We start from the raw sequence: 25,515 nt of genomic DNA, 5'->3' as shown, positions 1-25,515 counted from the left end.
CAGGCGCACTGGAACAAACATGTACATGGGGGAAATACCCCGGCAATACAAAATACTGAGCTCAACCGAGCACTAATCCTCACAATGAACAATCACCCACAAGGACAAGGGGGGCAGAGAGAACACTTAAACACGTACTAATGAGGGGAATGTGAACCGGTGTATTTAATTGACAAGACAAAACAAATGGAATGATGAGATGAGGAGCGGCAGTGGCTAGAAGGCCGGTGACGACGAACGCTGAAGCCTGCCCGAACAAGGAGGGGAGGCAGCTTCGGAGGAAGTCATGACAGTACCCCCCCCTTGACGCGCAGCTCCAGCAGCGCGCCAACCCCGGCCTCGGGGACGGCCAGGAGGACGCGGAGCGGGGTGAGCCGGATGGCGACGGTGGAAATCCCACAACAGGGAGGGATCGAGGATATCCCTCACCGGGACCCAGCACCGTTCCTCTGGACTGTACCCCTCCCACTCCACGAGGTACTGAAGGCCCCCCACCCAACGCCTCAAATCCAGGATGGAACGGACGGAGTACGCCGGGGCCCCCTCGATGTACAGAGGAGACGGAGGGACCTCCCGCACCTCAGACTCCTGGAGCGGACCAGCCACCACCGGCCTGAGGAGAGACACATGAAACGAGGGGTTAATACGGTAATCATGGGGGAGTAATAACCTATAGGTAACCTCGTTGATTCTCCTCAGGACTTTGAACAGCCCCACAAACCGCGGGCTCAGCTTCCAGCAGGGCAGGCGGAGGACCGCAGGAACCTACCCACATCCTGATTTACCCGTTCCACCTGCCCATTAGACACGGGGTGGAAACCAGAGGTCAGGCTGACTGAGACCCCCAGACGTTCCATGAACGCCTTCCAGACCTTGGATGTGAACTGGGGACCCCGGTCAGACACTATATCCTCTGGTACCCCGTAGTGCCGGAAAACGTGTGTAAACAGGGCCTCCGCAGTTTGCAGGGCCGTGGGGAGACCGGGCAGAGGAAGGAGGTGGCAGGCCTTGGAAAAGTGGTCCACAACGACCAGGATGGTGGTGTTACCTTGGGAGAGGGGAAGATCGGTAAGGAAATCAACACTCAGGTGAGACCATGGTCGTTGTGGAACTGGTAAAGGTTGTAACTTACCCGCTGGGAGGTGCCTAGGTGCCTTACTCTGGGCGCACACCGAGCAGGAGGAGTAAAACACCCTCACATCCTTAGGTAGGCCACCAGTACTTTCCGGTCAGGCAGCACACTGTACGACCGATACCTGGGTGACCAGAGGAGGGTGACGTGTGTGCCCAGTAGATCAGACGGTCACAGAGAAGAGCAGGCACGTACTGCAGCCCAGCTGGACACTGAGGTGGAGATGGCTCTGTGTGTAACGCCTGCTCTATATCTGCGTCCATCGCTCATACTACCGGCGCCACAATACAGGAGACCGGGAGTATGGGGGTGTTGTCTCTGGGCCTCTCCTCTGTGTCATACAGCCATGACAATGCGTCTGCCTTCACATTCTTCGTACCCGGGATGTATGATAGTGTGAAATCAAACCGGGTGAAGAAAAGGGCACACCTGGCCTGGCGAGGATTCAGCCTCCTCGCTGCCCGGATGTACTCCAGGTTACGGTGGTTCGTCCAGACGAGGAAAGGGTGCTTCGCCCCTTCGAGCCAGTGCCTCCACACGGTCAGGGCTCGGACAACAGCCAGCAGCTCCCGATCACCAACGTTGTAGTTCTGCTCCGCAGGGCTGAGCTTCATAGAGAAGAAGGCACAGGGGCGGAGCTGGGTGGCATGCCCGAGCGTTGAGATAGGACAGCGTCTATCCCTACCTCGGACGCATCCACCTCCACTACGAACAGTAGTGATGGATCGGGGAGGGCCAGTACCGGGGCTGAGGTGGACAGACCCTTCAGGTTACTGATGGCCCTGTCCGCCTCAGCAGACCAGCGGAGCCGGGACGGCCCACCCTTCAACAGAGATGTAATGGGAGCTGCGACCTTGCCAAAGCCCCGGATAAACCTCCGATAGTAGTTGGCCTGCCTGGTGACATCACCAGTGTGATGCGTGATTTGAAGGAGTCAGGCGCAGGAGGGTAAATCACAGTATACAGAGTTTATTCCGTAATCCAGCGTAACCAGTCCAGTGCGCAAAACATGTTTCCCCTCCCCACTCAGACCACTCCCAGACAGTCCTAGCAAAATTCTTGCTTGAGAAATTGCTCTTTGCTAAGAAGCTATTTTTGTTTCTTTTTGACCATTTTATTTGAAAACAATCACAGTAAGTTACTTAATTGTTACCCAGAAATGATTTGATATTCATATAAAAATGGCTGCATTGGGCCGTTAACCTGTCTCGTTTTTAGAATGGTACTGCTGGATAGACTTCTAGGAAGTGAAAGAGGGCTTTAGAAAGAGATGGGGGAGAGAGATTATTCATTATTAGACATGAATTCATTGCATATACTGTCCGTAAATTCTTGGTCATTGCTCATTCATAGGATTTTACTTGGACATCTGTCCGCTTTCTACTTGAGCTAAAGCATTAGGAATGTGTTTCCGTCATTTAGAATGAAGCTGGACTGAATTAATCATTCAGAATGAAGCTGCACTGAATGAATCCTTCAGATTGAAGCTGCACTGAATGAATCATTCAGAATGAAGCTGGACTGAACTAATCATTAATTGACTCCAATTGTGCCTCACAGGGAATGTGAAAAAGCCAGGCCCCATCTCTAAGATCTACACGTCTTTGTGGAAGCCCTGGAGCCAGCTGACCGGCTCCAGCCACTCAGACACCCGAGGAACAGACAGCCCTGCCCTGGCTGCTGAGACCACCAGCAGCACCCCGACCACCGGTGGGTGTGGAGATGAATGGATAGCTGTAGATTAATGTTGTTGTTCTTTACGTTGTTGAATGGCAACAAGGTTTTTCTTATTGTGATTCTATGAATAATCCTCCTCGCTCTCCCGTAGTCAAAGAGAGCCGTAACCTTTCACCATCTGATGACCTCACACCCTCGAACTGGACCGGATTGGTTGATCTGGAGGAAGAGGCCCACTCTTGTAAGAAACATTATTTGCAACTTAAATTACACCCTATTACTGTAACCATATAGATCACTACTTTTTACCAAAGTTACTGGTTTTGGTTGATTATTGTTACTGTAATCCAGCATGTTTGTCTTCTCAGCCACAGACCCCTGGTTCTCAGAGTCCTCTGAGGGGTATGTCACCCTGCAGCTGAGCCCAGGAGAGAGCTCTCTAGCCTGGGGAGACCTGGGAGACATGGACCCTGACTCTGGAGCTTTCCTCAGACCTCCAGCCACACCCAGCCCCAGCCCAAGTTCTACCACTCAGGAAGAGCTTGCACCCTCTACCCCAGCCCCTACTGACAGAAAGGTTGGTCAGTTTTTACAATATCCGTTGATTGCAAGTACTGAACCATTAAGTACTTTGGCATATTGGCACTTTTTGGGCCCTAGTATTGTTTATTGTATTACAGTGTATTCATTGTATTGGGTGTATGGTGGTCTCTGTCTAAAGGTGATGGCCAAGATAGTGAAGTCCATGTGGAAGCCGTGGAACTACCTGGCAGAAGGTACCCCAGGAACAGGCAGTCCAGAGGGGGAGAAAAGGGGAGCTGCGGTGGGGACTCTGACAGACAGTGTGGCTGTGTCCACCGGCTCTGCTGCTCCAGGTTAGTGCATTTTTCTTTATTGTGGTTGGGATACTGAGATGTACAGCTAGAGAGTAATGTATCATCATTTAGCTTTTATCCAAAATAACTTATAGTCATGCGTGCATACATTTTACATACGGGTGGTCCAGGAAATTGAACCCACTATCTGGGCATTGCAAGCACCATGCTCTACCAACTGAGCTATAGAGGACCATAGAGGAAGAGAGAGTGTGTTTGTGAGTGTGTGTGCACGTTCATCTGGGTCAAAAACTGTCTGGGTTCAATAAGGACTGGCCTTTTCAGTAGTCTAGGCTTCATTAATACAGATATGTTCTCTGGCCCCTTTCAGCCCACATGCATAAATGTTTCTTGTGGTAACAGGTCACAAATCTTGTTGCTGTGATGGCACACTGTGGTATTTCATCCAATATATATGGGAGTTGATCAAAATTGGATATGTTTTCAAATTCTTTGTGGCTCTGTGTAATCTGAGGGAAATATGTGTCTCTAATATGGTCATACATTTGGTAGGAGGTTAGGAAGTGCAGCTCAGTCTCCACCTCATTTTGTGAGCAGTGTGCACATAGCCTGTCTTTTCTTGAGAGCCAGGTCTGCCTACGGCGGCCTTTCTCACTAGCAAGGCTATGCTCACTGAGTCTGTACATAATCAAAGCTTTCCTTAAGTTTGGGTCAGTCACAGTGGTCAGGTATTCCAAATAGTATTTTTTGTTAATTCTTTCCAATGTGTCAAGGAAATATTACATTTACATTTACATCATTTAGCAGACACTCTTATCCAGAGTGACTTACAAATTGGTGCATTCAACTTATGATAGCCAGCGGGACAACCACTTTTTTTAATGTTTTATTTTATTTTTGGGGGGGTGGGGGAAGAAGGATTACTTTATACTATTTTATATCTTATTTTATTTAATAATAATAATAATTAGGGGGTAGATCAGCTTTAATATTGCAGATTGATTGTAACTTCCATCAATGTAATTGTCAGCATCACTTCCGATCCCCCATATATTTTTCACTAATGTATATATACATATACATAAATACACATACATACAGTACCAGTCAAATGTTTGGGCACACCTACTCATTCCAGGGGTTTTCTTTATTTTTACTATTTTCTACATTGTAGAATAATAGTGAAGACATCAAAACTATGAAATAACACATATGGAATCATGTAGTAACCAAAAAAGTGTTAAACAAATCAAAATATATTTTATATTTGAGATTCTTCAAATAGCCACCCTTTGCCTTGATGACAGCTTTGCACACTCTTGGCATTCTCTCAACCGGCTTCACCTGGAATGCTTTTCCAACAGTCTTAAAGGAGTTATCACATATGCTGAGCACTTGTTGGCTGCTTTTCCTTCACTCTGCGGTCCAACTCGTCCCAAACCATCTCAATTGGGTTGAGGTCGGGGTATTGTGGAGGCCAGGTCATCTGAAGCAGCTCTCCATCACTCTCCATCTTGGTAAAATAGCCCTTACACAGCCTGGAGGTGTGTTGGGTCATTGTCCTGTTGAAAAACAGATGATGTCGTGGATAATTATCATTATACTTGTTAAAAATCAAAAGTTCTTCCAGAGTTTTTGTAGAATGAAGATATACTTTTATTACACGAAGTAACGAAAAGCCGAGATGGTCTGCAGAACACCTGTTTTCCCTGACTAAGAGCTCTCCTTTTATACAGACACAGTTACTCCATTATATGTACATGATTAACATCCTTCAGTGTCACATGTTATTTACTCACGAGGGCTACGTGCGCTTCTCTAAATGGGGCCTCTTATCTCATTATATTGGTGGCGTGACTCCAAAAATTATATACATGCGTACGTTAAAGAACAATCACACTCTGTATTGACTATATTCACTATCCAGGCATGCATCTGGAGTACAAAGTATCAATCATGTTCATTCTTTTTTACCCTTATCATTTCATAACACATTATAAAACATAACAATCAATACTTAAATATGGTTTAAACATGTCATGTCCACATCCCATTCTCAACCACATACATTTAAGCCTTTCCCAACAGCCATCCTCCCAGGACCTTGAGCCACTATGTTTTTTCCTTGTGACTATGTGCATGTGGCTATGTGTGTCAGGTCATAAGCACAAACAAGTGATAACACTAGTTCCATTGTTCCTTCCATCTCCACACAGCTACAACGATATGTTTTATCTCCATCACATGTCATTGCCATACCCAGACCAGCTGCAGGGAGCTAGAGGGAACCATCCATTATCAGAAGCACAGCATTTGCACTAAAGAAATGTCTCTGCTCTGTTTTAACCCTTTAATTGGTTCTTAATCCATAAGCATTTAAGGCATATAGGCGTTTCATTCTACAACATGTATAATTAACATAATTGGTTTTTATGTTGTCCACCCCTAAGTGAGATAGAGTAGTTAACCAAAAATTCCCCACAATGATAGTCCCACTAAGCCCAAACCAGATTGGATGGCGTATCACTGCAGAATGCTGTGGTAGCCATGCTGGTTAAGTGTGTCTTGAATTCTAAATAAATCACAGACAGTGTCACCAGCAAAGCACCCCCACACCATAACACCTCCTCCTCCATGCTTTACGGTGGGAAATACACATGCAGAGATCATCTGTTCACCCACACCGCTTCTCATAAAGCCACGGCGGTTGGAACCAAAAACTTCAAATTTGGAGACCAGACCAAAGGACAAATTTCCACCGGTCTAATGTCCATTGATCGTGTTTCTTGGCCCAAGCAAGTCTCTTCTTCTTATTGGTGTCCTTTAGTAGTGGTTTCTTTGCAGCAATTCGACCATGAAGGCCTGATTCACACAGTCTCCTCTCAACAGTTGATGTTGAGATGTGTCTGTTACTTGAACTGTGAAGTATTTATTTGGGCTGCAATTTCTGAGGCTGGTAACTCTAATGAACTTATCCTCTGCAGCAGAGGTAACTCTGGGTCTTCCATTCCTGTTGCGGTCCTCATGAGAGCCAGTTTCATCATAGCGCTTGATGCTTTTGCGACTGCACTTGAAGAAACTTTCAATGTTCTTGAAATGTTCAATATTGACTGACCTTCATGTCTTAAAGTAATGATGGACTGGTGTTTCTCTTTGCTTATTTGAGCTGTTCGTGGCATAATATGGATTTGGTCTTTTACCAAATAGGGCTATCTTCTGTATATATCTTCTGTAGGGGGGCTACCTTGTCACAAAACAACTGATTGGCTCAAATGCATTTTAGAAGGAAATAAATTCCACAAATTAACTTTTAAGAAGGCACACCTGTTAATTGAAATGCATTCCAGGTGACTATCTCATGAAGCTGGTTGAGAGATTGCCAAGAGTGTGCAAAGCTGTCATCAAGGCAAAGGGTGGCTATTTGAAGAATCTCAAATATAAAATATATTCTGATTTGTTTAACACTTTTTTGGTTACTACATGATTCCATATGTGTTATTTCATAGTTTTGATGTCTTCACTATTATTCTACAATGTAAAAAATTGTAAAACTAAAGAAAAACCCTTGAATGAGTAGGTGTTTTCAAACATTTGACTGCTAGAGTACATACATACATACATACATACATACATACATACATATATAAATACAGACAGTACATATAGACATACATACATACACAAACAGGCGCCTCACAGGTCTTCAACTGGCAGCTTCATTAAATAGTATCTGCAAATCACCAGTCTCAACGTCAACAGTGAAGAGGCGACCTAGGTAGAGTTGCAAAGAAAAAGCCATAGCTCAGACTGCCCATCTTAATCTTTTCTTTTTATTGGCCAGTTTGAGATATGGCTTTTTCTTTGCAACTCTGCCTAGAAGGTCAGCATTCCGGAGTCGCCTCTTCACTGTTGACGTTGAGACTGGTGTTTTGCGGGTACTATTTAATGAAGCTGCCAGTTGAGGACCTATGAGGTGCCTGTTTCTCAAACTAGACACTCTAATGTATTTGTCCTCTTGCTCAGTTGTGCACCGTGGCCTCCCACTCCTCTTTCTATTCTGGTTAGAGCCAATTTGCATTGTTCTGTGAAGGGAGTAGTACACAGCGTTGTACGAGATCTTCAGTTTCTTGGAAATTTCTCGCATGGAATAGCCTTAATTTCTCAGAACAAGAATAGACTGACGAGTTTCAGAAGAAAGTTATTTGTTTCTGGACATTTTGAGCCTGTAATCGAACCCACAATTGCTGATGCTCCAGATACTCAACTAGTCTCAAGAAGGCCAGTTTATTGCTTCTTTAATCAGCACAACAGTTTTCAGCTGTGCTAACATAATTGCAAAAGGGTTTTCTAATGATCAATTATTATTTTAAAATAAAAACTTGGAATAAAAAACACAACGTGCCATTGGAACACAGGACTGATGGTTGCTGATAATGAGCCTCTGTACGCCTATGTAGATATTCCATTAAAAAATCAGCCATTTCCAGCCACAATAGCCATTTACAACATTAACAATGTCTACACTGTATTTCTGATCAATTTGATGTTATTTTAATGGACAAAGAATGTGCTTTTCTTACGAAAACAAGGACATTTCTAAGTGACCCCAAACTTTTGAACGGTAGTGTACATTTTATGGACACAGTCAATTTTATAATAGTTCTATATTGTTTGTTTTTACTTCTGAACTTCCTCTACCCTCAAGCTCTCAGATTATTTTCATGATGTCCATTTTGGTTACTCTTTCACAAAAGTTCTTAACCTGTAGCCTATATACTTATTATGGACACAGTATGTTTTACATTAGTTATCTTATTGCTATTAGTTGTTATTAGTCCCACCCTTCAGCTCCATTCAACCCCTCCCATCTATCTCTTAACACCATCCATATTGGATTTCTATTTGCCATATATTTTTCAACTTTGCTGCGATGATTCACAAAAGCTCTGAACCTTTCTATTCTCATTGTTTCTACAGATTGTAAATAGAAAATTAACACTTTTGCTAAAAGTATTATTATATTATTGATCGATTGACTATGACTTTTCAGATCACCCAGTAGTGCTATCTGCAGGGTTAGCTCCAGGTAGATATTGCAATCTTTCAGCCATTCCTGGACCTGTGACCAAAAACAAGCTACAAATGGACAGTACCAAAACAAATGTTCTAATGATTCTGTCTCTTCACAGGCAAAATCTGCAGATCTGGGAAGATTGTATCCCCCATATAAATAACATTATATTGGTAGCAAGAATTTCATATAATAATTTAAATTGAAAAATTCTACGTTTTGAATCTGGCTTCGTTTTGCGTATCAGTTCATAAACCATGTGCCATGGAATCGGTATGTCAAAAATCTCTTCCCAACTATTTTGCAATCTATATGGGATGGCTGTCAATCCTTTGGTCCTTCAATGAAACTGGTATACTCCAATTTTCTTTAACCAATTATGGTCTTTAATGCAGGGCCGACAGACAAGTTCCTTACTTTTCCCCCTTCCACTTTCCTCTTCCATTTTTGCGGTAGTGCTGCAATTATTTGGTTGTAATTTTGGGTAGAGCAGACATTTCATATGTTTTTGTTAGCTGCATGTACGACATAACTCTGCCAGTCCTACCTATGATATCGTTTACGAAGATTATACTTTATTTTTTTATTTTTTTTAAGTAATGTTTTTTTAAATCAATTTGTATATTTGAGTTCAACCACAATATTTGTTGCACTATTTGTTCTGTCGTTTCTGGAGGATTCAATTGAAATTGCAACCAACTTTCTATGGCTTTTTTAGAAATAATGATATTTGGGAGATGATTTCCTTTTCAAATAACTGAAAGTGAGAGGTTGTAATCTGAATAAAGGGAAAAAGGCCATTCTTGAACATGGGGTGAGACAATCTTACTAATTTGCTAGAGAACCAATTCGGATTTAAGTATAACTTTTGTATGACTGAAGCTTTTAGTGATAGGTCTAATGCTTTAATATTTAATAATATCTGTCCTCCGAATTCATATTCATTATATAAATAGGCCCGTTGAATTTTGTCTGGCTTGCCGTTCCAAAAAAATTGAATATTTTTTTCTCATATCATAAAAAATAACTGTTCGCTAGGTGTAGGCAAGACCATTAGCAAATAGGTAAACTGGGATAATACTAAAGAGTTAATCAGGGTGATTTTTCCACAAATAGACAGGTATTTACCTTTCCATGGTAGCAACATCTTATCTATTTTTGCTAACTTTCTATTCAAATGTATTGGAGTGAGATCATTTGGGATATGTTGTATTTTTTAGTGATCCAATACGTAATATAGTACATTTATCATAATTTGGTTGTAATCCAGAGAGGTTAGAAAATGTATCTAGATCCTCTATGAGGCTGTGGATGTATTCAAGTTGTGCATTTAAAAGAAAACATGAATCATCAGCGTACAATGACACCTTTGTTTTTAAGCCCTGGATTTCTAATCCCTTGATATTATTGTTGGATCTGATTTTAATAGCCTACATTTCGATGGCCATAATAAATAAATACAGTGGCTTGCGAAGGTATTCACCCCCTTGGCATTTTTCATATTTTGTTGCCTTACAACCTGGAATTAAAATTGATTTTGGGGAGTTTGTATCATTTGATTTACACGACATGCCTACCACTTTGAAGATGCAAATTTTTGTTGTTGTGTGAAACAAACAAGAAATAAGACAAAAAAACAGAAAACTTGAGCGTGCATAACTATTCACCCCCCCAACGTCAATACTTTGTAGAGCCACCTTTTGCAGCAATTACAGCTGCAAGTCTCTTGGGATATGTCTCTATAAGCTTGGCACATCTAGCCACTGGGATTTTTGCCCATTCTTGAAGGCAAAACTGCTCCAGCTCCTTTAAATTAGCAGTATGCTTAGGTGAACCTCCGTCCCAGTCTCAAATCTCTGGAAAACTGAAACAGGTTTCCCTCAGGAATTTCCTTGTATTTAGCGCCATCCATCTTTCCTTAAATTCTGACCAGTTTCCCAGTCCCTGCCGATGAAAAACATCCCCACAGCGTGATGCTGCCACCACCATGCTTCACTGTGGGGATGGTGTTCTCGGGGTGATGAGAGGTGTTGGGTTTGTGCCAGACATAGCGTTTTCCTTGATGGCTCAAAAGCTCAATTTTTGTCTCATCTGACCAGAGTACCTTCTTCCATATGTTTGGGGAGTCTCCCACATGCCTTTTGGCGAACACCAAACGTGTTTGCTTTTTTTTATCTTTAAGCAATGGCTTTTTTCTGGCCACTCTTCCGTAAAGCCATATTCTTTCCATTTTTTAATAATTAATGGATTTAATGGTGCTCCGTGGGATGTTCAAAGTTTCAGATATTTTTTTATAACCCAACCCTGATCTGTACTTCTCCACAACTCTGTCCCTGACCTGTTTGGAAAGCTCCTTGGTCTTCATGGTGCCGCTTGCTTGGTGGTGCCCCTTGCTTAGTGGTGTTGCAGACTGCACACAGGTGGACTTTATTTAACTAATTATGTGACTTCAGAAGGTAATTGGTTGCACCAGATCTTATTCAGGGGCTTCATAGCAAAGGGGGTGAATACATATGCGCGCACCACTTTTCCGTTATTTATTTTTTAGAATTTTTTGAATCAAGTAATTTTTTTCATTTCACTTCACCAATTTGGACTATTTTGTTTATGTCCATTACATGAAATCCAAATAAAAATCAATTTAAATGACAGGTTGTAATGCAACAAAATAAGAAAAAAAACGCCAAGGGGATGAATACTTTTGCAAGGCACTGTATTCCGATAGTGGAAACCTTGTTTTACTCCTCTTGACAGTTGAAAACGTTCTGAGAAATAGCCATTATTTACTATTTTACACCTAATTTCTCCAAAATTGAAATGCTCCTGGCATTTATATATAAACTCCAGTCGTACTTTATCAAAATCCTTTTCAAAGTCAGCTATGAATAGCAGGCCTGGTTTCCCAGATTTTTCATGGTGTTCTATTGTTTCCATTACTTGCCTTATATTATCTCCAATGTATCGTCCATGTAAAAAACCTGTCTGAAAATAATGAATAATGTCCGACAATACCTTTTTAATTCTATGTGCTATACATTTTGCTTGAATTTTTGCATCACAACACTGAAGTGTAAGGGGCCTCCATTTTTTTGTTATGGACTGGATCTTTATATTTTGTATCCTGTTTCAGTAATAATGAAATCAGACCTTCTTCTTGAGTGTCTGATAATCTACCATTTACATAGGAGTGGTTAAAACATGCTAATAACGGTCCTCTAAGTATATCAAGGTTTGGTATACTTCAACTCATATGCCATCCAACCCTGGAGTTTTCCCAGACATCTATAAATTCCTCCTCTGTAATTTCGCCTTACATTTACATTTACGTCATTTAGCAGACGCTCTTATCCAGAGCGACTTACAAATAGGTGCATTCACCTTATAGCCAGTGGGATAACCACTTTACAATGTTTTTTTTTTTGGGGGGGGGGGGGGGGGGGGTTGGAGTAAAGGGGGGGGGGGGGGGGGGGGGGGTAGAATGATTACTTTATCCTATCCCAGGTATTCCTTAAAGAGGTGGGGTTTCAAATGTCTCCGGAAGGTGGTGAGTGACTCCGCTGTCCTGGCGTCGTGAGGGAGCTTGTTCCACCATTGGGGTGCCAGAGCAGCGAACAGTTTTGACTGGGCTGAGCGGGAACTATGCTTCCGCAAAGGTAGGGGAGCCAGCAGGCCAGAGGTGGATGAACGCAGTGCCCTCGTTTGGGTGTAGGGACTGATCAGAGCCTGAAGGTACGGAGGTGCCGTTCCCCTCACAGCTCCGTAGGCAAGCACCATGGTCTTGTAGCAGATGCGAGCTTCAACTGGAAGCCAGTGGAGTGTGGGGAGGAGCGGGGTGACGTGAGAGAACTTGGGAAGGTTGAACACCAGACGGGCTGCGGCATTCTGGATGAGTTGTAGGGGTTTAATGGCACAGGCAGGGAGCCCAGCCAACAGCGAGTTGCAGTAATCCAGACGGGAGATGACAAGTGCCTGGATTAGGACCTGTGCCGCTTCCTGTGTAAGGCAGGGTCGTACTCTCCGAATGTTGTAGAGCATGAACCTACAGGATCGGGTCACCGCCTTGATGTTAGCAGAGAACGACAGGGTGTTGTCCAGGGTCACGCCAAGGCTCTTCGCACTCTGGGAGGAGGACACAACGGAGTTGTCAACCGTGATGGCGAGATCATGGAACGGGCAGTCCTTCCCCGGGAGGAAGAGCAGCTCCGTCTTGCCGAGGTTCAGCTTGAGGTGGTGATCCGTCATCCATACTGATATGTCTAACAGACATGCAGAGATGCGATTCGCCACCTGGTTATCAGAAGGGGAAAAGGAGAAGATTAGTTGTGTGTCGTCAGCGTAGCAATTATAGGAGAGGCCATGTGAGGATATGACAGAGCCAAGTGACTTGGTGTATAGCAAGAATAGGAGAGGGCCTAGAACTGAGCCCTGGGGGACACCAGTGGTGAGAGCACGTGGTGCGGAGACAGCTTCTCGCCACGCCACTTGGTAGGAACGACCGGTCAGGTAGGACGCAATCCAAGAGTGAGCCGCGCCGGAGATGCCCAGCTCGGAGAGGGTGGAGAGGAGGATCTGATGGTTCACAGTATCAAAGGCAGCAGACAGGTCTAGAAGGACAAGAGCAGAGGAGAGAGAGTTAGCTTTAGCAGTGCGGAGAGCCTCTGTGACACAGAGAAGAGCAGTCTCAGTTGAATGACCAGTCTTGAAACCTGACTGGTTTGGATCAAGAAGGTAATTCTGAGAGAGATAGCAAGAGAGTTGGCTAAAGACGGCACGCTCAATAGTTTTGGAGAGAAAAGAAAGAAGGGATACTGGTCTGTAGTTGTTGACATCAGAGGGATCGAGTGTTGGTTTTTTGAGAAGGGGTGCAACTCTCGCTCTCTTGAAGACGGAAGGGACATAGCCAGCGGTCAAGGATGAGTTGATCAGCGAGGTGAGGTAAGGGAGAAGGTCACCGGAGATGGTCTGGAGAAGAGAGGAGGGGATAGGGTCAAGCGGGCAGGTTGTTGGGCGGCCTGCCGTCACAAGTCACAAGATTTTATCTGGAGAGAGAGGGGAGAAAGAAGTCAAAGCATAGGGTAGGGCAGTGTGAGCAGGACCAGCAGTGTCATTTGACTTAACAAACGAGGATCGGATGTCGTCAACCTTCTTTTCAAAATGGTTGACGAAGTCATCCACAGAGAGGGAGGAGGGGGGGGGGGGGGGATTCAGCAGGGAGGAGAATGTGGCAAAGAGCTTCCTAGGGTTAGAGGCGGATGCTTGGAATTTAGAGTGGTAGAAAGTGGCCTTAGCAGCAGAAACAGATGAAGAAAATGTAGAGAGGAGGGAGTGAAAAGATGCCAGGTCAGCAGGGAGTCTAGTTTTCTTCCATTTCCGCTCAGCTGCCCGGAGCTCTGTTCTGTGAGCTCGCAATGAGTCATCAAGCCACGGAGCTGGAGGGGAGGACCGAGCCGGCCGGGAGGATAGGGGACATAGAGAGTCAAAGGATGCAGAAAGGGAGGAGAGGAGGGTTGAGGAGGCAGAATCAGGAGATTGGAGGGAGAAGGATTGAGCAGAGGGAAGAGATGATAGGATGGAAGAGGAGAGAGTAGCAGGAGAGAGAGAGCGAAGGTTGCGACGGCGCATTACCATCTGTGTAGGGGCAGAGTGAGTAGTGTTGGAGGAGAGGGAGAGAGAAAAGGATACAAAGTAGTGGTCGGAGACTTGGAGGGGAGTTGCAGTGAGATTAGTAGAAGAACAGCATCTAGTAAAGATGAGGTCAAGCCTTCACATTAGTCTTTCTGTATGGCTGTTAATTTTATATTACCAATAGAATTTACAATTAGCTTCAGTTAGAGGAGATGGAAGTTACTGAAACGAAAACATATGCCTAAAGTACTTTGCTCTTCCTTCAAAATATAATTTGGTGAATCATGGGTGACTCCGTCATTTGGAACCAATTTCAGAAAATTATTTTTGGTAGCATTTCTGTGTTGAAGATTTAAAAATAATTTGGTGCATTTTTCCCCATATTCCATCCAGTTTGCTTTATTTTTATAATATATTACACTTGATCTTTCTTGAATAAGTAATTCTCTTTTTGTTTTCTCATGATTTGGTTGGGTCTAATTGTGTTTCTGTCCTGGGGCTCTGTGGGGTCTGTTTGTTTGTGAACAGAGCCCCAGGACCAGCTTGCTTAGGGGACTCTTCTCCAAGTTCATCTCTCTGTAGGTGATGGTTTTGTTTTGGAAGGTTTGGGAATCGCTTCCTTTTAGGTGGTTGTAGAATTGAACGGCTCTTTTCTGGATTTTGATAATTAGCGGGTATCGGCCTAATTCTGCTCTGCATGCATTATTTGGTGTTTTTCGTTGTACAAATAGGATATTTTTGCAGAATTCTGCATGCAGAGTCTCAATTTGGTGTTTGTCCCATTTTGTGAATTGTTGGTTGGTGAGTGGACCCCAGACCTCACAATCATAAAGGACAATGGGTTCTATAACTGATTCAAGTATTTTTAGCCGATCCTAATTGGTATGTCAAATTGTATGTTCCTTTTGATGGAATAGAAGGCCCTTCTTGCCTTGTCTTTCAGATCGTTCACAGCTTTGTGGAAGTTACCTGTAGCACTGATGTTTAGGTCCTGGCAACTGGACCTTTTTGGAACACCATTATTTTTGTCTTACTGACATTTACTGTCAGGGCCCAGATCTGGCAGAATCTGTGCAGAAGATCTAGGTGCTGCTGTAGGCCCTCCTTCTTTGGGGACAGAAGAACCAGATCATCAGCAAATAGTAGACATCTGACTTCAGATTCTAGTAGGGTGAGGCCGTGTGCTGCAGACTGTTCTAGTGCCCTCTCCAATTTGTTGATATACAGTGGGGGGAAAAAGTATTTAGTCAGCCACCAATTGTGCAAGTTCTCCCACTTAAAAAGATGAGAGAGGCATGTAATTTTCATCATAGGTACACGTCAACTATGACAGACAAATTGAGAATTTTTTTTCTCCAGAAAATCACATTGTAGGATTTTTTATTAATTTATTTGCAAATTATGGTGGAAAATAAGTATTTGGTCACCTACAAACAAGCAAGACTTCTGGCTCTCACAGACCTGTAACTTCTTCTTTAAGAGGCTCCTCTGTCCTCCACTCGTTACCTGTATTAATGGTACCTGTTTGAACTTGTTATCAGTATAAAAGACACCTGTCCACAACCTCAAACAGTCACACTCCAAACTCCACTATGGCCAAGACCAAAGAGCTGTCAAAGGACACCAGAAACAAAATTGTAGACCTGCACCAGGCTGGGAAGACTGAATCTGCAATAGGTAAGCAGCTTGGTTTGAAGAAATCAACTGTGGGAGCAATTATTAGGAAATGGAAGACATACAAGACCACTGATAATCTCCCTCGATCTGGGGCTCCATGCAAGATCTCACCCCGTGGGGTCAAAATGATCACAAGAACGGTGAGCAAAAATCCCAGAACCACACGGGGGGACCTAGTGAATGACCTGCAGAGAGCTGGGACCAAAGTAACAAAGCCTACCATCAGTAACACACTACGCCGCCAGGGACTCAAATCCTGCAGTGCCAGACGTGTCCCCTTGCTTAAGCCAGTACATGTCCAGGCCCGTCTGAAGTTTGCTAGAGTGCATTTGGATGATCCAGAAGAGGATTGGGAGAATGTCATATGGTCAGATGAAACCAAAATAGAACCTTTTGGTAAAAACTCAACTCGTCGTGTTTGGAGGACAAAGAATGCTGAGTTGCATCCAAAGAACACCATACCTACTGTGAAGCATGGGGGATGAAACATCATGCTTTGGGGCTGTTTTTCTGCAAAGGGACCAGGACGACTGATCCGTGTAAAGGAAAGAATGAATGGGGCCATGTATCGTGAGATTTTGAGTGAAAACCTCCTTCCATCAGCAAGGGCATTGAAGATGAAACGTGGCTGGGTCTTTCAGCATGACAATGATCCCAAACACACCGCCCGGGCAATGAAGGAGTGGCTTCGTACGAAGCATTTCAAGGTCCTGGAGTGGCCTAGCCAGTCTCCAGATCTCAACCCCATAGAAAATCTTTGGAGGGAGTTGAAAGTCCGTGTTGCCCAGCGACAGCCCCAAAACATCACTGCTCTAGAGGAGATCTGCATGGAGGAATGGGCCAAAATACCAGCAACAGTGTGTGAAAACCTTGTGAAGACTTACAGAAAACGTTTGACCTGTGTCATTGCCAACAAAGGGTATATAACAAAGTATTGAGAAACTTTAGTTATTGACCAAATAATTATTTTCCACCATAATTTGCAAATAAATTCATTAAAAATCCTACAATGTGATTTTCAGGATTTTCTTTTCTCATTTTGTCTGTCATAGTTGACGTGTACCTATGATGAAAATTACAGGCCTCTCTCATCTTTTTAAGTGGGAGAACTTGCACAATTGGTGGCTGACTAAATACTTTTTTCCCCCACTGTATATCTTGAAGAGGGTGGGGCTTAAGCTGCATCCCTATCTCGCCCCACGGCCCTGTGGAAAGAAATGTGTCTGTTTTGCCAATTTTAACCGCACACTTGTTGTTTGTGTACATGGATTTTATAATTTTGTCCTGTAGTTCATTCAATGTAATTGGAGAATCCAGTGGGTTCTGGTAGTCTTTAATGGTTGATTCTAAGATTTGTATTCGATCATGTATATATTTTTGCTGTTTGTTCTTTGTTATAGGGCCAAAAAGATTGAAGAAGTGGTTTATCCATACATCTCCGTTTTGGATAGATAACTCTTTGTGTTGTTGTTTGTTTAGTGTTTGCCAATTTTCCCAGAAGTAGTTACATTCAATGGATTCTTCAATTACATTGAGCTGGTTTCTAACGTGCTGTTCCTTCTTTTTCCGTAGTGTATTTCTGTATTGTTTTAGTGATTAACCATGGTGAAGTTGTAGGCTCAGGTTTTCTGGGTCTCTATGTTTTTGTTTGGATAGGTTTCTCAATTTCTTTCTTAGGTTTTTGCATTCTTCATCAAACCATTTGTCATTGTTGTTAATTTTCTTAGGTTGTCTGCTTGACATTTTTAGATTTGATAGGGAAGGTGATAGGTCAAATACACTGTTTAGGTTTTCTACTGCCAAGTTCGCTATTAGAGTGAAACATTTTATCCAGGAAGTTGTCTAAAAGGGATTGAATGTGTTGTTGCCTAATAGTTTTTTGGAAGGTTTTCACACTACTTTCCTTCCATTTATAGTATTTCTTAATATTATGCATTTCCGTTGGCTTTGATGCCTCATGATTGAGTATTTCTCTGTTCAAGTAGATTGTGATTTTGCTCTGATCTGATTGGGGTGTCAGTGGGCTGACTGTGAACGCTCTGAGAGACTCTGGGTTGAGGTCAGTGATAAAGTAGTGTACAGTACTACTGTCAAGAGATTAACCTCTTCAGCCCGAGGTTCCCCATATCCGGGGTACTCCTCCCGCAATCGTAAACAATGACGTAGTATGGTATTTAAACATGTGAATACCTCAATGTTATACACTACTGGAACGAGAAGCATCTCAACTGTGAATCTAGCTAAACTGTTGTTGCCCAAATGAAATAATATTCAGACTCCAAGCAAATATATAAGCATATAGCAATACCAGTACTGTATTTTGAAACTGTGCATGCCTGTATATTCGTAGACAGATAACTTATTTTTCTCAACTTATCTACACAAACGATACACAATTCGAAAGCTGCTAGCTCACAGATTCCAACAGTGATAGCCATGTTCCTCAATGACCAACACTCACTAAACTATTAATCAAAGAACGTCAATAACAAACTTCCATTTTTTTTTATCACAACAACAAATTGTGTCTTACCTTGTTTTTGTTACCAAAAGTAGTGTCTGATCAAATAAAACCACTTGAAAAGATACTCTAGTGTCTCTCTCTCATTCCGAGTCGATTTCAATGAGTTTACATTGTTTTACAATGTGTTTGAAGATGAAGTCAGTAGTTTGTTTCAATCACAACAGGCACTGTTTTGTCCCCATCTTCTGGATATATGATGCAATCCCAGTGGCTTGCAATTGTGCTAATTTAATTATACTGATCCAGAGCTTTCGATAGAGGGGTCACATGTCAAAATCTACCAACCGGTTGTTGAAATATCCAAGTGGGCACCTCATTGTATCATATTAGTTGACTTGCTGCATTACGCACGGTTACGCAGTGCGCACAACAGCACTTGAATTTCAGAGGGAAAACGCAAAGTTTATAAAAAATATGGCAGGCTCTAGTAACAAATATACAGTTACAGAGGCGTTATTAATTGTAACAGATGAAAGTTGGACTCCATGTATCCCCATTGACTCTGAATCGGACGATGAGGACCTGCTTAGACCGGACGAACCAGACCCCAACGACGAGAACGAAGGTTATCGTGTCCAGGGCCCTACTCAAGCATCAGAAGAGTATGTAATCCCATTGTTATTTATTACTTCTAATACTACTATTACTAATTTATTGTATGAGTACAAAACATACATTCTAAAATATCTATTTGAGTAACTGAAGCTCAATTTAAGTTAGCGCTATCTTAGCTTAGAGGCCCACATGCAAGTTTACTTACAATAGAATGCTATGTGTTTTATTTCTTGCCACTGAATTATCACTTTAGTCAACATTCTCATAGTTCTAACTATTTATTTTATATATCTGACTTTTTGAGTCAGATTTGTCAATGAATGAATACAAGTGTGTTTTAGTCATGATTTTCTTTTCTCTTTTGTCTTGTGTGTACAGTGAAGATGATTATAGGGGTGATGAGCCACAGCCAGAGCATCTGCCTCCTCAGCCACAGCTTCCCCTTCCTCAGGCAGAGCCTCCTCTTCCTCAGCCTGGCCGCTTGTCTAGACAATGCACTTCTGCTCCCCTCCCTCGGCCACGGTCTTCATCGGACACTGAGTCCCCTGTAAAGAGCCCTCAACCCAAAAGAAAAGGGAAAGCTTTCTCAAAGTCAGCGCATCCAAGTAAGCGTGGTGGAGGTAGGCCTGCCACTCCAAGAGTCGGGGAGGAAGAAGAGGAAGAAGAAGATAGGTGGCATAATAGAGAAGAGAATGATGAACGACCAGACCCAATCCGGTTTATGCCCACCAGAGTCCCAGGCCCCACAATCGACACCACTGCGTCATGGTCTCCCCTTTCACTCTTTCAACTGTTTTTTAGCACTTCGGTTGTCCGCACAATAATTTGCAACACTAATGCAAATGCTGCCAAAAGACTGCAGTCCGGACTGAAATTCGCTTGGATACCACTAACAATGAGAGATGCGGCAATATACGAAAGCAAAGCCCACTAAGTGGGGGTATAAATTATTTGTACTGGCTGACTCTCATACTGCTTATACGTGGAATTGTTTTGTTTATGAAGGAAAGAGTGTGTTCACACCAGGCCAGGGACTAAGCTACACTTCAGTTATGGACTGGATGCCATTCCGTCTACACTCTAGACTATTTATATTCTAGCCCTGCCCTTTTTAAGGAACTACGTAGAAGAAACACTGGTGCCTGTGGGACAATTAGAACAAACAGGATTGGTTTCTCACAAACCAAAAGGAACAACCTGCCAAGAAAGCAGAAAGGGGAGATTTGCAGTGGATACGCAAAGGAAATTGATTATTTGTAAAAATGGATGGACACACGTGAGGTAACCATGTGCTCTACTGTACATGAAGCATTTAGTGGACAAACTGTCAAAAGGAAGGTAAAAGAGGGTGGTGTATGGCAGACTAAAACTGTGTCCTTCCCAGATGCGGTAGCCGACTACAACCGGAGCATGGGTGGAGTGGATTTATCCGACGCATTGAGTGGATACTACAGTGTTCACCACAAGACAATGAAATGTTACAAGACTTTTCTTTTTCATTTTGTTGATATTGCTGTTGTAAATAGTTTCCTACTTCACAAAGAACTCCATAAGAACAACCCCACTAAGCCGTACACACAGAAGAAGTTCAGGGAAAAGCTACTCACAGAAATGGTGAGCTTTGCTAAACAGTCTGAACCACAACCTCCACCACGACCACCACCAACATCCTGCATGCCAGAATACTATGGTGATGATGCCAGCAAAGACAGGAAGAACTGTAGGAGACGTCTGGATGTTGGCATCCCCAAAGTGAAAATACCTGTGTACTGCAGGAAGTGCCAAGCCCCTTTGTGCCTTACGTCAAAGCGTAACTGTTTCAAGGATTGGCACGACAGCAAGTTTTAGAGTAAAAAGCATCTACATTTTGTGTGACAACCCACCCAAGGACACCATATCATTGTTTATAGTTTTGGGATGTGTGGACTTTTTGTTTTTACATTTGTTGTTTATAGTTTCTAATAAATCTGCTCAGTTTGGAGTCAAACTTTCCCATTGTATGGTTTATTTTAATGGGAACACGTATAGAGGTCTGGGAGAACATTGGAAACAACATCAAAACCATTGTATTTTGATGGAATGTTCACATGTTAGTGAAATAAAATGACTATTTCTGTCTGGTACCTGATAAAAGTCAAATGGCACTAATGGTGCCCAAATCTACCCAAATGTCTCCATTTGGTAATCCGCCTAAACATACTTCAACTAAAACCCCTACAACTTTGGTTTACTTTACTTTATTGGCATCAAACTTCACATAAGTACTCGTCAGATATTGGGCTATGGTCCCATAGTGTTTAGGGGCTGCAGCTGCATAAGTCCAATAAAGCATTCCCTATAAAACCTGGAGTTACTTTCAGGCGGAATCAAAACCTCCCAATTTATGCTGTGTTCTAGTTTCATGTACTCTGACACAGTAATACCCACATTAATTATTTCATTTCAAGACACATCTCCCATGTGTTACCTTTCTTTTGCTACCAAGATTATGTTGATAGCCCTTGTCGTTTTGGAGATATACTCTATTCAATTTGGGCATGCATTTTCGAGGCAGGCACTTTAGCCAGGTGCCTAGTGATGAAGAGGTTAACTATAGGTGTACCTACCATAGGAGTCCCCTCGAAGCCTACCATTGACTATGTACATGCTCAGCGTGCTACAGAGCTGCAGGAGTTGTGACCCGTTTTTGTTGGTTATGTTGTCATAGTTGTGTCTAGGGGGGCATATGGGGGAGGGAATGCTGTCACCTCCAGGTAGGTGTTTGTCCCACTGTGTGCTGAAGGTGTCAGGCTCTTGTCCAGTTCTGGCATTTAGGTCGCCACAGACTAGTACATGTCCCTGGGCCTGGAAATGATTGATTTCCCTCTCCAAGATGGAGAAGCTGTATTCATTGAAGTATGGGGATTCCAGTGGGGGGATATAGGTAGCACACAGGAGGACATTTTTCTCTGTGGAGATAATTTCCTTTTGAATTTCAAGCCAAATGTAAAATGTTCCACAGTCACGGGAAACACTTGCGTTTACCCGTTGTATGGTAGAAGGTTGAAAGTATTTTTGTGGCAGCAGAAGCTTTTTCAATCACTCCCTTGCGTGCTGTGGCCTTCCTTTCCTGCTGTGCTCTCAGGTCGTTTGTGCCTGTGTGTACTATTATGTGGCTGGGTGACCCTAGTTGGTCCTCAGACAGAAGGTCTCGCTCTCTCTCTTGCTCTCTCTCTCTCTCTCTCTCTCTCTCTCTTTCTCTCTCTCTCTCTCTCTCTCTCTCTCTCTCTCTCTCTCTCTCTCTCTCTCTCTCGCTCTTTTTCTCTCTCTCTCTCAATTCAATTCAATTTAAGGGGCTTTATTGACATGGGAAACATATGTTTACATTGCCAAAGCAAGTCTCTCTCTCTCTCTCTCTCTCTCTCTCTCTCTCTCTCTCTCTCTCTCTCTCTCTCTCTCTCTCTCTCTCTCTCTCTCTCTCTCTCTCTCTCTCTCTCTCTCGCTCTCTCTCGCTCTCGCATTCGCTCTCTCTTTCTTTCTCCCTACATCTCTGTCCCTTCCATCTTCTCATTCCTTTCTCCTTCCTTCTCTCTTTTCTATCCTATCTTTCCTTCTCTCTCCCTCTTTCAATATCCCACTGCCTCCTCTAACCTCTTCCCTCTCTTCCCCCTGTAGGTTTATCCTCATGGGGTGGTGGGTGGTGGGATGGCTCAGGACTGGGGGACCTAGATGATACACCACCCACTGGTGAGCCATCATCCTCCGCTGGTGAGACGTCATCCTCCACTGGTGAGACATCATCCTCCACTGGTGAGCCATCATCCTCCGCTGGTGAGCCATCATCCTCCACTGGTGAGCAGTCATCCTCCGCTGGTGAGCCATCATCCTCCGCTGGTGAGACGTCATCCTCCACTGGTGAGACATCATCCTCCACTGGTGAGCCATCATCCTCCACTGGTGAGCCATCATCCTCCGCTGGTGAGCCATCATCCTCCACTGGTGAGCCGTCATCCTCCGCTGGTGAGCCATCATCCTCCGCTGGTGAGCCATCATCCTCCGCTGGTGAGCCATCATCCTCCGCTGGTGAGCCGTCATCCTCCGCTGGTGAGCCATCATCCTCCGCTGGTGAGCCGTCATCCTCCACTGGTGAGCCATCATCCTTCGCTGGTGAGCCGTCATCCTCCGCTGGTGAGCCGTCATCCTCCACTGGTGAGCCAATATCCTCCGCTGGTGAGCCATCATCCTCCACTGGTGAGCCATCATCCTCCTCTGGTGAGCCATCTGCCTCCCCAGCCCTGCACACCTCTACCCCGGCCTTAGAGAGCCAGTCCTCTGCCTCCACCTCCACCCCTGGAGGGTGGGAGGTTGTCCCAGACAACACTCAGCCCAAAGGGGGGACGTGGGTCCAAGTGACCCCATCAATGGTTGTGACCTCGCCCCAGCCAGTTGATAGGAGAATGGAAGAGGTTACCACTAGGACCACTAGAGCAGATAGCATGGCCACTGCTGGGAGTGGGAGAGCGATGGTGAAAGAGGAGGAAGGGAGTGCTGAGGGGGACTCCGACGAGGCCAGAGGGGAGATCCAGTTTACTGGTAGCCCCTTTGGAACCACCAAACCCAAACTCAGAGTCCCTCCATCCAACGACAGAACCACGAGGAAGAACCAGTCAGGAGCCAGTGGCAGCACAACCCAACCCCCAGTCAGCAGCTCCACAGCTGTGTCAGACAGCAGAGACTCTTCCCCTCCATCCAGACCAGGTGCTGGACCTCCAGCCCCTCCACCCTCAGCCTCAGTCAGCCAGGGCAGCTCCGGGGTCCCAGCGGAGAGAGCTGGAGAGAGGGGAGGCGAGGGGATGGAGAGGGGGCCCCTGGAGGTGCCCTCCGGACCACCAGTGGAGGATGATACAGCCTTGTCTCACTCACTCGGCTCTGGATTGTCTAGCAACGTGGACGAGGAGGGTGGCAGAGGTGCCGGATTCAACCGAAGCAACGGAACTCTGGGCTCAGCTGGTAAGTCCTGTCTGTCTGTCAGTTAATCAATAAATCAATTACATGTTTTTATTTTTTTATTTTTTATCCAAAGATTTGCACACAAAGCTGAACAAAACACTAGCATCATATTTCTAACCATCAGGGCCTCAGTCACGGTGATCTCTGTACAATGTTGTTTCCTCAATGCTGTTATTCAATGTGTTTTTCAATTCAGAGATAATAGCGTGTTGCCTTCCGACCTACAGAACTCCTCGTTCCAGACCCATCCTGTATGTACTCCCACTAGGGAATAGGAAGGTAGTCATGCTTCCGTAGATAGTCCCCTGATTAAGTTCACGGCACGTTTGTGTTCTGTACATTTTAATTTTTTTCCTTTATTTAACTAGGCAAGTCAGTTAACATTACATTTACATTTTACATTTTAGTCATTTAGCAGACGCTCTTATCCAGAGCGACTTACAGTTAGTGAATACATATATATATATATTTTTTATACTGGCCCCCCGTGGAATCGAACCCACAACCCTGGCGTTGCAAACGCCATGCTCTATCAACTGAGCTATATCCCTGCCGGCCATTCCCTCCCCTACCCTGACGACGCTGGGCCAATTGTGCGCCGCCCATGAGTCTCCCGGTCGCGGCCGGCTGCGACAGAGCCTGGATTCGAACCAGGATCTCTAGTGGCACAGTTAGCACTGCGATGCAGTGCCTTAGACCACTGCGCCACTCAGGAGTAAAATGTAAATTTAAGTTAAGAACAAATTTTTGACGGCCTAAACCGGCCAAACCCGGACGACACCGGGCCAATTGTGCGCCGCCCTATAGGACTCCCAATCACGGTTGGTTGTGATACAGACTGGAATTGAACCAGGGGGTCTGTACTGACACCTCAAGCACTGAGATGCAGTGCCTTAGACCGCTGCGCCACTCGGGAGCCCTAGGACCACTAGAGCAGATAGCATGGCCACTGCTGGGAGCGGGAGAGCGATAGTGAAAGAGGAGGGAGGGAGGGATGGCTCAGGAAGCGCCTGCTTCAGTCTCTCTCTCTCCAGAGCTGTTTCTCACCTGATAGTGAATGAGGCTTGTACCTGGTGCATCAGCCGTCATTCCTGCTGCATCACACATTCCTGTGGTGATTTATTTTGCTCTCTTGGCAACAGTTCATGTTGTCAACATGTTGTAGATATGTTGTAGATATGTTGTCAACATGTTGTTGTAGATATGTTGTAGATATGTTGTCAACATGTTGTAAATATGTTGTAGCTATGTTGTAGATATGTTGTCAACATGTTGTAGATATGTTGTCAACATGTTGTAGATATGTTGTAGATATGTTGTCAACATGTTGTAGATATCTTGTCAACATGTTGTAGATATGTTGTGTATTCATCAGAGACTGCGATGTGATACATAAATGTAGAACTGAAGATGGTGGGTAACAGTTAAA

The 25,515-nt window shown here is 44.1% G+C and overlaps 1 protein-coding gene across 1 annotated transcript in view; it reads left to right on the top strand.

Annotated features, from left to right (window-relative positions):
* LOC311150660 (neurocan core protein-like) overlaps positions 1 to 25,515 on the top strand; it is a gene marked incomplete at both ends in the record, with an annotated part of 81,228 nt that overhangs the window by 15,863 nt on the left and 39,850 nt on the right. The window contains 5 exons of the mRNA XM_084188158.1: positions 2,693 to 2,842; positions 2,961 to 3,050; positions 3,178 to 3,386; positions 3,531 to 3,684; positions 22,752 to 24,086. Of these exons, the coding sequence (XP_084044284.1) occupies positions 2,693 to 2,842; positions 2,961 to 3,050; positions 3,178 to 3,386; positions 3,531 to 3,684; positions 22,752 to 24,086 (1,938 nt within the window). The remainder of the gene's footprint in view (positions 1 to 2,692; positions 2,843 to 2,960; positions 3,051 to 3,177; positions 3,387 to 3,530; positions 3,685 to 22,751; positions 24,087 to 25,515) is intronic.

This window comes from Coregonus lavaretus, assembly GCF_964263955.1.
Source record: "Coregonus lavaretus genome assembly, chromosome: 23".
Taxonomy (NCBI): Eukaryota; Metazoa; Chordata; class Actinopteri; order Salmoniformes; family Salmonidae; genus Coregonus; species Coregonus lavaretus.
The sequence above is the reverse complement of the archived record's forward strand: the minus strand, read 5'-3'. Positions and strand labels throughout refer to the sequence as shown.